At 37.2% G+C, this 15613-nt stretch overlaps 2 protein-coding genes across 2 annotated transcripts; one reads left to right on the forward strand and one right to left on the reverse strand.

Annotated features, from left to right (window-relative positions):
- On the forward strand, positions 1 to 4175 carry LOC106758789 (protein NRT1/ PTR FAMILY 7.3). The gene is made up of 5 exons (XM_014641776.2): positions 1 to 275; positions 1496 to 1622; positions 1744 to 1961; positions 2341 to 2897; positions 3175 to 4175. The coding sequence occupies exons 1-5, from the start codon at positions 150 to 152 to the stop codon at positions 4043 to 4045; spliced, it is 1899 nt and encodes a 632-aa protein (XP_014497262.2). The 5' UTR covers positions 1 to 149; the 3' UTR covers positions 4046 to 4175.
- A 1800-nt stretch (positions 4176 to 5975) lies between these two features.
- LOC106758462 (protein DMP9-like) lies at positions 5976 to 6697 on the reverse strand. The gene has a single exon (XM_014641382.2). It carries the CDS (start codon positions 6695 to 6697, stop codon positions 6059 to 6061), a length of 639 nt encoding a protein of 212 aa, XP_014496868.1. The 3' UTR covers positions 5976 to 6058.
- Positions 6698 to 15613: the final 8916 nt, after the last annotated feature.

Here is a 15613-nt window from a genome sequence, read left to right on the forward strand (position 1 = left end):
GTTATCAGTAAGTGATATGTATCCAACTGTATCACGCCTCTTCAAAATTTTCCTGTGAAACGGCAACACACCGTCTTTAATTTTTCTGTCACTTTCTACTTCACCTTTAAATCTCCACCCAACTTCTATATATACATGCTCTAACCTTCATGCACATACCTACATGCACATCCATCACCCCTCTTTCTGTTCTTCCACTATCCTTCAGTTTTTCCTCTTGCAATAAGATTCCTTCATTAATCCTAGCCATGGCTTGTTTCCATTTTCTTAAGAAGGTTGGTTGCTCTTGTTTTTCTTTTCATTTCATCTTCACCGTACAGTGTTCTTAGTTATATCTCCCTTTTCTGCTTTGATTTGATGCACACATGGATCAGAACTGTGTAAGTTCCTCCAAAACACCAATGTTTCCATCAGTTGTTTAAGTGTTTTTGCTTTTCTTCTTTCATCACAATCTTCAAAATCATATAGCACCCTTCTGCCTATTACTAAGATAAATTATAAAGCGATACAAATTATATATATATAAAGAACAGTGTCTAAATTTTATCCCTTCGTGAATCTCGATCGATATGATTATTCATTGTGAGTGTGTAGTTGGTTATATAGAAACTTCAATCCTCATAACATGCAAATTCAGCCATATGTGAATTTTTAGTTTAAATTTATAAGAAGTGTACAATTATGAGATACTTACACGAACAGTGCATTGAGATAAAATATGGAATATATATATCACATTCATACTATATAGTTATATGTAATAATTCACGCAATATTTTTTTTCCTTTCTATTTTTCTCTATAACATCATTCACCATATTTGGCTTCCTATACTCTCTTATTTTATATAAATCACAGCACGTTTTTTCTATAATATACATAATTCATCTCAAAATTTCAAACTAGCAAATATTTATCAGTGGACTCTGATCTTTGTTATTTACATAAATTGCAGTATATATATATTTGCTGTATAATATATATATATATATATAGAGAGAGACATATAATCTGTCCTAAAATTTAGAACACCACACGTGTGAAGAGTCATATGAAGTATTTATTTAGTTTATTTTCCCCTGAACAATTGATTGATCTTTTAACCTTACTGCCTCACATGTGGAACTGATCTTTCCAATGTATTTTTGCTAACAATATCGCGATCACGGATTGCTTATGACTTCATCACTTATGTTTTATGGAAAGTCTTATTATTTACTCCCCTACTTTAATGAAAATATCTCAGTATGCACAAAAGATGAAGCCTAAATGTCTGGTGCAAAATATGAGAAAAACATGTTCAAACAATAATGCACTCATTGTTATTCATCACGTTTATACTAATTATTTTAGTGATCACTATTAAAATAATTTTTATGATTCATAGTATATAAGTTTTACACTGGTACAAAACGTAAACTCATGCAAAGTTGGTTATAAGAATTTGAGATGAAACATTGCAATATTTGATTTCCTTTTATGCCTGAATATTTCAGAACACAATGGAAGAAAATATTAAAAAGGAGCACCAGGATTACACTTCAGATGGAGCCATTGATCGCCATGGTCATCCAGCAGTTCGAGAGAAAACTGGCGACTGGGTTGCTGCAATTTTGATTTTAGGTATATATGAGTGAAGTTCAATGAAGAAAGTAAATAGTATATATATATAAATAATAAGAAAATCATATATATGATTAAATAATATTTATTGATGGAGTGAGTGATGTGTTTACTGTAACAGTGAATCAAGGTCTAGCAACGTTGGCATTCTTTGGAGTGGGAGTGAATCTGGTGTTGTTTTTGACTCGAGTGATGGGTCAAGACAATGCTGATGCAGCCAACAACGTTAGCAAGTGGACTGGCACTGTTTACATCTTTTCTCTTCTTGGAGCCTTCCTCAGTGACTCTTACTGGGGAAGGTACATCACCTGCGCCATTTTCCAACTCATTTTTCTCATCGTAAGTACTATCCATCAGCACCTAGATACACAAGATATATACCTTCTAATTGATCATCATAGAACTCTGAACTATAATATGATTTCTTGTTAATTAGCATCATGGGTATCATTATTTCTCTATTTTTTTCAAAAGGGTTTTCTTATCTGATTTTACACAAGGATTTAATTGACAAAAAAAAGTTCTTTTTTTTATGAGAAAAATTAGTTATTGAGACCCTCTAAAAACAAATTTTCTTTATGTAAGTTGTTGATCGAGTTGAGACTAAATTTGGGAAAAAAATAATAATCAATTTGAAAGCATTTGGAGACTAATACTCTGTTTAGAGTTGGAGTATGAGTCGTATTGTTAATGAGAGTTAACATGCTGTACGTAACAGGGTTTGGTGTCACTATCAGTGTCATCTTACATATTCCTACTGAAGCCAAGTGGTTGTGGAGATAAAGAGTTACCGTGTGGATCTCACCCATCATACCAAACGGTTTTATTCTATGTTTCCATATACCTAATAGCGCTTGGAAATGGTGGATACCAGCCTAACATTGCTACATTTGGGGCTGATCAATTCGATGAAGGTGATCCCAGGGAACAACATTCAAAAATAGTGTTTTTTAGCTATTTTTATTTGGCTTTGAACGTTGGGTCACTTTTCTCCAACACCATATTGAATTACTTTGAGGATGATGGATTATGGACTTTGGGATTCTGGGCATCAGCTGGCTCTGCTGCTTTGGCTTTGGCTTTGTTTCTCTGTGGCACACCAAGGTACAGATACTTCAAGCCCAGCGGAAACCCTCTCCCTAGGTTTTGCCAAGTTTTTGTGGCTGCTGCAAGAAAATGGAATGTCAAGGTCCTGCAAGATGATAAACTCTACCAGGCTGATCAACAATTCCCAATCAAGGAAGGCAGAAAAATGCTCCACACCCAAGGATTTAGGTACACATTCCATCCTCTCTCTCTCTCTCCACAAAAACTATGAAATGGCCCTTAAGAAAAACAATTAGGTCATCTTCAACTATCACATAAGCAAATTTTACTAATACTAACTAAAATATAGGATCATCTCGTAATTTCTCCTTTAACATATTTTCTATTATTACCGGTTAAAGTCTGTTGAAAAGTACAAAATTACAGTGCTGGTATAGTCCAATCTGTTTACAAAGAATCTGTATATATGAGCAACTGAGGGATGGAATTTGTATGGACTCTGCAGGTTCTTGGATAAAGCAGCATTTATCACATCAAAAAACTTGAAACAAATGGAGGAGAACAAATGCAGTCCATGGAGTCTATCCACTGTGACACAAGTAGAAGAAGTGAAATGCATACTGAGACTACTCCCAATTTGGCTATGCACCATACTGTACTCAGTTGTATTTGCTCAAATGGCATCACTTTTTGTGGAGCAAGGTGATGCCATGGACACTAAAGTTTCAAGCTTCCATATTCCTCCAGCAAGCATGTCCACCTTTGACATTCTAAGTGTAGCAGTTTTCATCTTCGTTTATAGGCGAGTTCTTGACCCTCTGGTGGCCAGAACAATGAAATCAAAAGGACTGACTGAGCTGCAAAGGATGGGAATCGGCCTAGTCCTTGCAATAATGGCCATGGTTTCAGCAGGGTTGGTGGAGCACTGGAGGCTAAAGCATGCAATAGAAGATTGCAATGAGTGTGAAGGGTCTAGTTCACTGTCCATATTTTGGCAGGTACCACAATATATGCTGGTGGGTGCATCAGAGGTTTTCATGTATGTGGGTCAGCTAGAGTTCTTCAATGGACAAACACCTGATGGATTGAAGAGCTTTGGCAGTGCACTTTGTATGACTTCGATATCATTGGGAAACTATGTTAGTAGCTTGCTTGTTGCAATTGTGATGAAGATCTCAGCCAGAGATGAGATGCCAGGATGGATCCCAGGAAACTTGAATAAGGGACACTTGGACAGATTTTACTTCCTCTTAGCAGCACTCACCACAGCTGATTTTGTAATCTATGTAGCAATGGCTAAGTGGTATAAGTATATCAAATTTCAAGGGACCAATCAGAATGAAATCAACAAACAAGATCCTGAATTCGGACTGTAGACAATTTTTTCTCTGTATTCAACTCTTTGCTGTGACACTGGAGAAATTCAATTTTGTATTTCGCCTAGTGGAGCAAAGAATCTGTTGCTGTATTATAATTATAAATAAAATTGTATTATTTATTAGGAAATCTATTTAATTTGTTTTGTTGGATCTCTCTGCATTTCAAGCTCATATTTTTCAGCCCCTAACTATATACTCTATCCATCTCAAATATAAAAAAAGTATTTTTCATTTAATTACAATTTTACTTTTAATAACTCAGTGATAGAAATAATTTAGAGAAATAGTTTATTTTTCGAACGATCATTGAAATTAAATATATTACATTATCCTTTTTAATCAGTTTGAATTATTAATTTTTGTTATATTTAAAACCGGAGAAAATAAGTAATAGTTTGTATCATCAACGAACTATCCAATAGATAAAAAGAAATATATGCTATTTTTATATTTGTAGAAATTGTCGCAATCAAGCCCTCTTTTCTTCGGGTTCAGTACTCCTGTGTGGTTGGGTTTAATACTTACGAAGATATTTTGACGATGAAGTTGCGGGCTTCTTCATCTCCTCCCTCGCTGTTCGTCGTGGCCGCGAAACCCAACTCCAGCTACTGCGCCTCACTACCGTCAGCCGCATCGGAGCAGATCTGCAATGCATCAGCCACCGTCGCAATCTTAGCACTCGCCGGAAAACGCTAACGCGGGCAACCACCGTGCGAGCTCAACCCAGTTGCAGATCGGAATGTAAAATAAATTTTTGAAACAGAAAAAACCTTTGGGAATGTTTATTCTGAAAAAAGAAAATATATATTTCAGGATGTTTATTTTTGGATATGGAAATATATTTCGAACTCAAAAATATAATCCAGAATAAAAAATGAATTTTCTAAAAGTTGTTCAAAAATTTTCTTTTATATTGTGTTATGGAATATAAAAATATTTCTAAAACAAGTGCTTTTAAAAATATTTTTGAATGTAAAAATAATTTTTAAAACACTTATTTTAGATAATTTTTCTTATATTCTGATTAAATATTTTCAAACGTGGAAATGCCTCCAAGATCATTCAATTTGGAAAATATTAAAAGTAAACAAAAGTATGGATATTTTTATTATATTTTTACGAGGATAGTTTGGGAAATATCACTTGTATGGGGATATGGAAGAAAAACAGGAAAGTGCAAGAAGAAACGCCCAATCCCATGTCTTAAGACTGAAAGAGTTGTTAAGTGCTACAAAAATGTAATATATTTAATGGATAAATAACTATAGAAAGCTTCTTCCTGCACCTTCGTGACTTACTTCCTGCACCCAATGTAAAAAAGCTTTCTATTTTGCCATTTTTGGACTGTGGAATCCGAAAATAAAAAATGTTTATGAATTGTATAATTTAAAATAAAAAATCTAAAAGACTTTTAGATTGTAGAATCTAAAAATTAAAAATAAATTTTAGAAAGAAAAAATATTTTCTGTTACACAATTTGGAACACCTATATTGAAGGCATTGTATACGGAACATTCTTGACTTAAAGCATATGAAACTTTGACAGAAAACATAGTTTGTTTTTCAAAGAAGCTATATTATATCATCAGAATATCAGGATCCTTGCTAATCTGAGCATAGTGTTTTTCTACTACTAATAACTACTAACATGGAAATCAAATAAACATTGCTAAGGTTAATTTATACTCAAAAGCAACAATTAATTATTGTAAGAGAGATCTCCTGAGTGTTCTCTCCCATGATGATCAAAGACAATAATATTTTACTTGTATTATTACATAGGTACAAGAAAGTTGTAAAAATTTACATGTAATTCCAATATATACATTGTATGGTTAAATTAAAACAGTTAATTACTGCTGAACTACTCTTTCTTTACAACAACGAACACAACAACGAAGTACAAACCCTATTGTAAAATCCGAGGAGAAAGAAAAAGGCAACTATAATACATTAGAACCATAATATGAAACAGAAGAGACAATATAGTAAAGAAAGGAACAGAAGGAACTAGGAAGACATGCAACCAATTCCATGTCTGGAAGTGGGAAAGACGAGGAACAGGCCACTGCAAAGGAGTCCGACCAAGAGAGGAAAACTCTCCCTAACCTGCTCCAAGTCCTTCTCACGCCCAGGGAACAGACAGTTGGTGACCCTGTGATCGGAAACGGAAATGGCCACGAATATCATCACGGACATGACGGCGTGGACGAAGTCTGTGAACCCCACCTTGAACTTGTCGTCGCTCGGCACAGGGACGGCGGGGAGAGAAGGCTTGAAGACGGAGAGGCCGCGGGTGGTGACGAAGCCATAGTAGAGGGTTCCGTCAGGACCGTGGAAACTGTCAGTGAAGTGGAAGAAGAAGCATGAGAGGGCGCAGACAGCAAGGAGGAAGTTGATCATGAGGGTCTGCACGTGGCTGCACTCTCCGTTCTTGTAGATTGAAGGCAGCACCATCTCGAAGGTGAGGAGAGTGCCCGTGGGAAGGAAGTTTCCGAGGAGAGAAGTTTTGGATAGGGTTTTCTGAACACCCTTTGCCATCAATGCACGACGCTTGTTCTGCTGTCGGTTCTTGATTGTTCCTCCTTCCTCTGCCGGTGGAGTTGCATTGTACACTTTTATGCCCATTTCTTCTTCCCTTTCATCCATTCTAACCAACGACAAAACAAAACATGCAATCAAAACTAGAATGATGAATTTGGGGTTGTACCTTTATACATTCTGCCCTGCAATTCTTTTAACAGTTTCAAAATTTCCGACGGTTTTTGGCGGTTTATGGTTTTTTTTTTCTTTACGGCAACTGCCACTACACTCATAATAGATTCCGGCGTCAATTTTTTTTTTTTAATATCATACGTCAGTTTTCAATGAATTATGGAGTTAAACATTTTCACCAAGGCAGATTCTTCCTACACCTATATATTTTCGTCCTGCACTCTTCTGAATATTTAATTCCCACTTGAAAATCAAAAAACTTTTGAATAGAATTCAGATTGCATGATTCCAAAAAAAGTTTTGGACTATATATGATTATAGAATTCGAAAACTTTAAGTAAATTCCAGAAATTGAATAAGGTTAAAAAATATAGTTTATAAATTGTGTAATCTGTAAATCGTTTTTTACTTTATACAATTCAAAAATACTTTTTTTATGAAAAATAAATAACTTTGAAATTATATAATCTGAAAATCATTTATTACTTTAAAATTATATAATCCGAAAAGACAAAACAAAAAATTTCATGATAATGAGAGTATAGAGGTGCAGAAAGAATTTGACTTTGACCAAATAAAACAGCTATTGAGACATAACAGAACGTGCTCACTGGATAATGAATCATTAGTGTTATACTAACGTAAACCAATTCTATAGCAAGCACTAAACTAAGCCAATTTCCAGAATAAACCAATGCCACAGTTCCAGGAGTTATTCATGAGTAGGTACCAGAAAACAGCAAAGCACTTTAATTCTTTAATTATACAAATTAACACAATCATTTAATGATAATTACGGTGATGATGATATTGTCGCCACCATCCTTCACCATCTCTGGTTTTGCCTTCCATAAAGAAGACAATCCTCCAAGTATGTGAGATGCGTGGCATATATGCTCTTTGATATCCCTTGCACAGTAACATCGCGTCTCCTTGAGACATCTTGCAGCTTGACTACACTATTCTCTCCAGGTTGGCCTTGACGACCCGAACCGCTCGATTGTATGTATTAAATATTAGTTTTTGTATGTTAACAGTTTTAGTTTGGGCTAGTGGTTGATGGGTGTTGGGTTTCAAAGCTCAGTTTAGGATGCAGGAGCATTACCTAAGGGTTTTAGGGGGAGTTGAGAACTCTATGTGTTTGGCCTTGGAGGGTTTTATGTTGATTGATACGCGCAAAATATGAGGCATGCATTGAGTGTATGTGTAATGGGATAATCTGCGAGAAGTCATGAATGCATTATAGTAAATAATTTAGGTGAATGCATGAGTGGGAGAAAGATTGTGAGGAAATTAAAAATGAAAAAGAAAAGGAAACATATGTGATTTTGGTTTGAATTGATTTAGAGTGCAGGAGAGAGATAAAGGGGAAGCCTTTATGTCGTGGAACCCACGGGTGGAGTTTATAGGAAAAGAGAGTTTTCTTTCATGCATTGGGTTTTATATGTACCTGCTCTGCGTGGATGATTTATAAAGGAAAAAGATTAATAGAGTGAAAAGTTTGGGTTGTGTAGGCCTAGGTCTGGTTATTGTATTATTTTTATGAAATGGTGGGCGAAATTAGATGAGTATACAATATAATTAATGTACATACAATAGTGATGTGACAATATGTGTGTGGATATGGAATGGAAATTGCATGTGTTGTTATGAGTGGGTCCGTGGATGAGTTATAAATGATAAGGGTGAATATGCTTCGTATAAGTGTAAAAAAAAAAAAAATTGAGAGGGAAGGTGGAGTGCTGCGAAATAAAAATGGGTGATGCTATCATGTATATGACATGTGTGATTAAAGAGATGAATGATGAATTCAGAGTATGGTTCAGATTGTAGGTTAATGATAATTACGGTGATTTATCATTGAGTATGTTTAAGTTGATACGTTTGTGTTTCGGAATTTTGTTTTTCTTTTTGTGAGGGTAGAAAGGTGGAATCTCTTTGTCTTTGAGAGACGGTGGAAGAGACGAGTTTCTTTGTCTTTGAGGGACGGTAGAAGAGACGGAAGATTCAAATGTTGTCTTTCCTCTTGCGGGAGGGTAGAAAGGTGGAATCTCTTCGTCTTTGAGAGACGGTAGAAAAGATGAGTATCTTCGTTCTTGAGGGGTAGTAGAAGAGGCTGGAAATTCGAGTGTTGACCTTTCCACTTGCGGGAGGGTAGAAAGGTTAAATCTTTTCGTCTTTGAGAGACGGTGGAAAAGATGGATCTCTTTGTCCTTGAAGGGCGGTATAAGAGGTTGGAATCGAGTGTTGACCTTTCCTCTTGCGGAAGGGTAGAAAGGGATGAATGTCTCGTTCGTAGGGTTCCAACTCATGTTGAGTTCAATGTCGTGGAGGACATGGTGGAGCAAGGGACACAGGTCCGAAGCTATGGTGGAGGACCACTCGAATCGTTCTATTTCAGGAAAATAGAATATTCGTGGAAGTATATAAGATGAAAAAAAGTCATAAAAGGATTTTGCTATAGGCACGAGTTGTCTTTGCTTGACAGACGAGGTAGAGCTAATGGGAATACTACATATTTTGATTAAGGGAAGGGATTAAGGGTGTGATGATGGTTGTTGTAGTCTTATAAAGTATTGATGGTTGTTGAATGTGATGGCATTGTGTGAAGACTTAACAACTGTGATATAAATGTTATTATCAATTGATTTGATGGTTATTTTGTTAGTTCACCCTTGCATTTTTTGTGGTTGTGTTTCCTCCTGCGATGATCGTATGACTCGGGTTTTTGTGATTGTTTTTCCTCCTACGATGATCGTATGACTCGGGTTGTTATACGGGAGCAGATGATGATACAGTAGTCCAATGGATGCTTAAGGTAGCGAGGATAATGAGAGACTTGGAGATTTTATTTCTTTAGGGAATTTTTTAATACAGACTACCTTCATAAAATTGTTGAACAGATTAATATTTTAATTTGTTCTAATTAGTTGTCTGAGTTTTAGTTGCGGATATTTGAAAGTTTTGAATTAATATTTACGAGTTGTTTTTAATGATCTATGATCAGTTATAAAGTGAAAATGTTTTACTTGAAATGCCCGAAAATGGGATGTTGCACGTCACATTTCCCCAATGTGTACCTTCACTCTCCTATGTTGGTCATCACCACTTACTAACTCACTTTCAGACTCTTTGGACCAACCATCGTAGTTAAGCGCCTTACCTCTGTCACTGGATAAAATATGCCAAGCTTTGTCCTCAGAAGAATGGGTAGATTTTATTTCTTTGTCTCCAAGCGTCCCATCAGTCTCGCTAGGTTTTGGGCTTCTGGTGAGCCCATCATCTAGATCAAACTCTTCACTTGGAGCACATCTTAGAAAAGTCCTGGAACCCTAGTCTTCCACAACATGTTCTCATAGTCTTGATCGTTTGCTTTTGTCGTGGGGACATGCATCATGTTTGGCGCACAACAACCTAACATCAATTCTTGACTATAGGACATGAGGTTGTTCCACACTAAGACCTTTACTTGGCTCAATACCTAGTCCCACACTTGGTCGAACATGTAGTAGACGATTGATAGTCCGCTCAAGATCTTGCATGAACCCAAGTGCAACTCGTAGCCTCACAAAAGCATATGATAAGTCTTACCTTCACCTAGACCGTCCTCATCCAGAGTCATTGTGTACTCCTCTACCTTTTTAGAATCTAAGCCAATGCGAGAGCTTATGGCCATTGTTGTCATATCTCCTATGTGTGGCTGTTAGGGAATGAGTCGAGAGAACACTCGAGCCTGAGCTCACAACTAGCCGAGGCGTCTTACAGGGTTCCTCCTTTCAGGTTCCATCTGAATGCTTTCAACACTTTAGGTATCGTGATGAGGTTATCGTCTCTGTTAGCCACGTCAAGGTACAAGAAAAGCAACTCAACGTACTTTGAGTTATTCTTAAAGGGGGTCATACACTCATAAAATACAAATAACCAATGTTTGATATATCTCTGTAGAAGAGATGACATTCATACCCCCTTAAGGTAGTTGCCAAACTAGGCACCGTGCTCCACTCCCATCCATAGCTTCAACTTGTCAATGTAGGACATAACGTAAGCCCCTTAAAGATCTACGTTCTCAACTATCTTTTGAAGTCTGCCATCATCCACAGGTTCACCTTGTTTGCGTTAGCAATCTATTTTATCATGTCCATTATGATAGCCATAGGAGACATGTCAAGTGTGTGGCACACCTTAGTCGCATTTAGCAAGCTTGTCGCGCCAAACCCCCTGAGGTCCAAGAGGAACCCTGCCACTTCCAACACTCCTGGAGAAATTGTTCGCTCGGCCTCCTACACCAACGCCTTATGCTTTGTTGCCTCGTACATTGTCAAAGTGTACATACACGAGATTGTTGGAATGTCAAGACAAAACACAGGACCAATCAAGTGGTTCAAGTCATTGAGTCCAACCTGGAGAGAATAGTATATTCAAGTCATAAGATGTCTCAAGGAGACAAGGTGTTGCTATGCAAGGGATATCACAAAATGTATATTGCGCACCTTACATACCTGACAAGCCCAATTTGCACAATGAAAGATTGTCTATTTTATGGAAGGAGAAATCGGAGATGGTGAAGGATGGGGCAACATCATTATCAAAACCCACCTTAAAAATCTATTTTGTGAGATTGAGTTAGACTTAAAATCCACATTTCTAAAGCAAGAGATCAAAAGATTATAAATAAACCTATTGAAAGTCAAATAATTGTTGAGGTAGGTTATTTTCAAAGATGATATATTATTTTTTTTTACTAGTTTTTGTTAGCGTGTAAGCCGAGTCTGACAGTTTGTAAGCCTAGACAACTATTGTTTAACTGTTTTTGGAAGTTGTACTTTTCTATTATAAAAGAACCCAACACCTGTACATTTTAGGGAGTTAGAAAGTAAGTGAGTTAGTGAATAATACACAGATTTTTCAGTGCATTTTGAGTTTGTTCTTTTCTTTCTCTGGTCACTTCATTGATCGTTCGGTGCAACGGTACTTGATCGTTCGATGCGGTAGTGCCTTGCTAATTTGTTCAGTGTTCGTGTTCTGTTGGTTCGTTCTCAGGCATTTGGTGCAGATGTTCATTGGCGTTCGATGCAAACGTTCATTGTCGTTCGGTGCAGCCGTTCACTGGAATTCGGTGAAGCCGTTCTTAGGCGTCCAGTGCAGGCGTTCCCAGACCATTCGGTGTAGCTGTTCCTGGACCATTCGGTGCACTAGGTTCAAACCCTCTTTCTCTAGCGTTCCAACATTGGTATTGATAACTCCCTATTTTTACATATTTTTCTTTGTTAAAAATCTTTTCTTAGGGTTCTTTAGTTTCTAATTGTTTAGAATTAGGTTAGTTTTAGGATTTTTGTTTAAAATTGTAGTTTTATAAAATTGTAGTTAAAAATAGGTTTTTTAGAAGTATTTTTTTTATATTTGTAAATAATTAGGAATTTAGATTTTTTTTAGAAAATATCTTTTAATAAAAATTCTTGTTCTTTATTTTAGAATTGTTGAAATAATTTTTTTTGGGCCATATGTTTTTGGTTGCAGCTGCATATTAATTGGGGCTGAATTTTAGAAGATGTTGAAGATGCGCAGGTGCTGAATTGAAGAGCATTGGTCTGAAGATGATGGCAGAAGCATAATTGGGCCGTTTAATTGGGCCTCAGCTTTGAACAAAGTGGTCTTCGCTGCATTCATTGGACTGCTGACGCTGCAAACATAGGCTGGCCTTCGAGATGAATTAGTGAAACGGTGCACTCTAGATGCAGTTGCACATTGAGTGGGCCATTGAAACTGCTGGAAGCCATTTCTGGAACGTTGCATGAGCTGACTCCAACATTATTGGAACCACTAGTAGAAAAAGTCGTTTCTGACACGCCATATAGGCTTCGGTTAAAAGTAAACCGAAGCGTATAGACTTATATACATCGGTTTTGAGAAGACGCGAGGTGGAAGCTGAATATTGCCTCGGTTAGCAGAAAGACCAATGCCTAAACCTCTACCTGGTACCTGCAAATTGAACCTTTGACTGACAACTTTTTACAAAATGCACTATTGCTTCGGTTGGTTTCAGACCTGATGCGTATAGGCCTGGCACACCCTGCTACGCCACTGCAAACCCTTCGGCAACTAAGCTTTCCACGTGGAGGGGGTGTTATTGCATCGGGTAGTAGATGGAACCGAGGATATGTTTTGAGGTTTATGAATCGTTTTTACTAGGAACCGAGGCGTATTTGAGCTGAGGCATCGGTTTGTTGGATAACCGAAGCACATCCTCATTTAAAATTTACACCAACCCGTAAAAACTTACCCCCTAAANTGTTCATCTTCTTTCTTCATCGNTGCATTCTCTCTGTTGCAATCTCAACCTGCACTCTTCATCGCGTCACAGCCTCGTAAAAACTTACCCCCTTAAGTTTCTTCGTCCATTTGCTGCGAGAATTGGTGCATCGTCGTTCTCTCATTCTGCCGCCTTTTTCTTTGCAGTTCTCGCCATCCTCGACCCTATTGCCGTTGTTCTCCCGCTGCTGCCGTCGCCCCGCTACCGCTGTCGCCTCGCTGACGTCGTCGCCCTGCTGACGCCGTCGCCCCGCTGTCGCTGTCGTCGTTAGTGCTTCCCATCACGGTAAGTTCAAACCCTCTTTATCTTGTCTTATATTTGAGTTGGTATATTGGTTGAGATTGGGATATTGGTTGAGACTTTGTGCAGTAAGAAAAATCTGCCCTCTGCGTTTTGCTGTCATCATCAACTGACTCAATGCTCTCATGACATGTTATAACCTTACCTTCTGCTCTTTCTCAAACAGTCAAAACCATTAACATAAACATTGTGTCAGAATCATAAAGATAAAATAAAAGAATTTATAGTTTTCATCTTCAATTTTAATCTCCATCTCAGTCCTTCAAATTGTTTGATTTGCTCCTCTTTAAGAACCTGAATATCGTGTCTTATATTTTATCCACATATATCAACATCAGATTCCACAATTAAAACAAGTGTTATAGCTCGAAACCCAATACTGATGTCAATCTCTAGACATTGACATTCTAACATAATCTTAAAACAGATGTGAATTTAGAGATTGACATTCTAACATATAATGAGAATTGGAATAAGTCCAGTGTTTGATGGACTTATTGGTATTTTAGTCCATACTTTGTTACATTTTGTACCATTCCAATGATGTTACTTAAAATTTTATAATTATGATGTTATACTCTAGAGTAATAGACAAACAGAGTCATATGAATGTGGTTACTACGTCATGTTTTAGATGATGACCACTATTTGTGCACGTTACACTAGTGGATGGGAAACGATAATATTTAGGTTTGATTTTTTTTTTCTACAAGCTTAGATTTCATATGCACTAATTGAAATAATTGTGTTTTATGCAGAAATTCAATATGTCTGCTCCAATTCCAGAGAAGACACTTAAACTCGTGAGGAAAACACTAGCTAAATATGTAATTCAATTATATAATAGTATGTAGTACATATTAGGATATAATAAGTTCTAAGTTTATGCTTTTGTACTTCATTAGTAGTTTAACTTTGTACATGGGATTGATTTATGATCACATTGGATTGATTTATGTTTCTAAGAAGTTATTTTTGATTACATTAAATGTATGTATGTTTTAATATAATTTTCATTCAAAATATATGCTTCTGGATTATTTTGGACTGTTCTGGCTGTAAAATTATATGCAGGTATGTTTCTGCAGTAGGGAATGTTGCAGAAACAGACCTGTTCTTAAATAAAAAAACAGGGGAATATGCACTGGTTCATGCCACAACCGAGGCATAAAGAGAACCTATGGCACCGGTTCATACCACAACCGAGGTAGAAAATGCCCCTTTGGCACCGGTTCGCTCAACCACCGAGGCAGAAAGTGCACCTAAAAAAAGATATTGAAAAAAATAAAATATGTTACGGCATCAGTTGATTTCGAACCGAGGCAAAATCTACTACTTCATGCACCGGTTCTGAACCGAGGCCTAAAGTCTACTACTTTTTACCTCGCCTGAATATGCACCGGTTTAGGAACCAGTGCCTATCAGCCAAAATAACCGGTGTCATTTCCCCGGAATGCACTAGTGAACGACTCGTTTTGGCTTGGATGCAGCTTTTGGGTGGTCAAGTCCGAGAGTCTCATTTTCCCAATTGAAGTTCTCGTGTTAGGGCTTTGTGCGAGAAGAAAAGAGAAAGATCGAGAAGGGTTGGAGCACGTCTTGACCGGAGATGATGGAGGAGCTGATCAGAGCTGCCACGTGGATAGGATCAGGTATCCTGTTAGGGGGAAGTGAGGCCGAACGGTACATGAGAGGAGAAACCGAACGGTAAGGCAAGGGGAAAGTGAGGCTGAACAGAGGCAGGAGGAAGTAAGGCCAAACGATGTGAGAGGAGAAGTCGAACGGTCAGACAAGGGGGAAGTATAGACCAAACGGTATCCATAAGGAAGGAGGGAAGTAGAGGAAGATGAAAGGGAGCATGGATCAAAGGCCAAAGGGTATATATACACTAGTACCGAATGGTAATTAGTAGAAGCAGTTTAGGTTATCATAAAGGATAGGGCACGGGAAGGCGACACTATAAATAGTCTTCTTTTATTTCTATTCAGGGAGATATTCTTTTGAGTATAAACTGGGTTATTTGCTAGTGGAGGAAGATTGGTTTCTTTGGGGGAGAGTATACTTGTATTTTTTATACTTTACTGAATCATTAAGATATATATATATATATATATATATATATATATATATATATATATATATATATATATATATATATATATATATATATCGGAGGTGCGAGCGATGACTCTTAAGTTCCAACGAGCTCGTGGACGACGAACCAGGAACCAGTATCTGAGCTC

The sequence above is a fragment of the Vigna radiata genome, chromosome 4, assembly GCF_000741045.1.
Source record: "Vigna radiata var. radiata cultivar VC1973A chromosome 4, Vradiata_ver6, whole genome shotgun sequence".
Taxonomy (NCBI): Eukaryota; Viridiplantae; Streptophyta; class Magnoliopsida; order Fabales; family Fabaceae; genus Vigna; species Vigna radiata.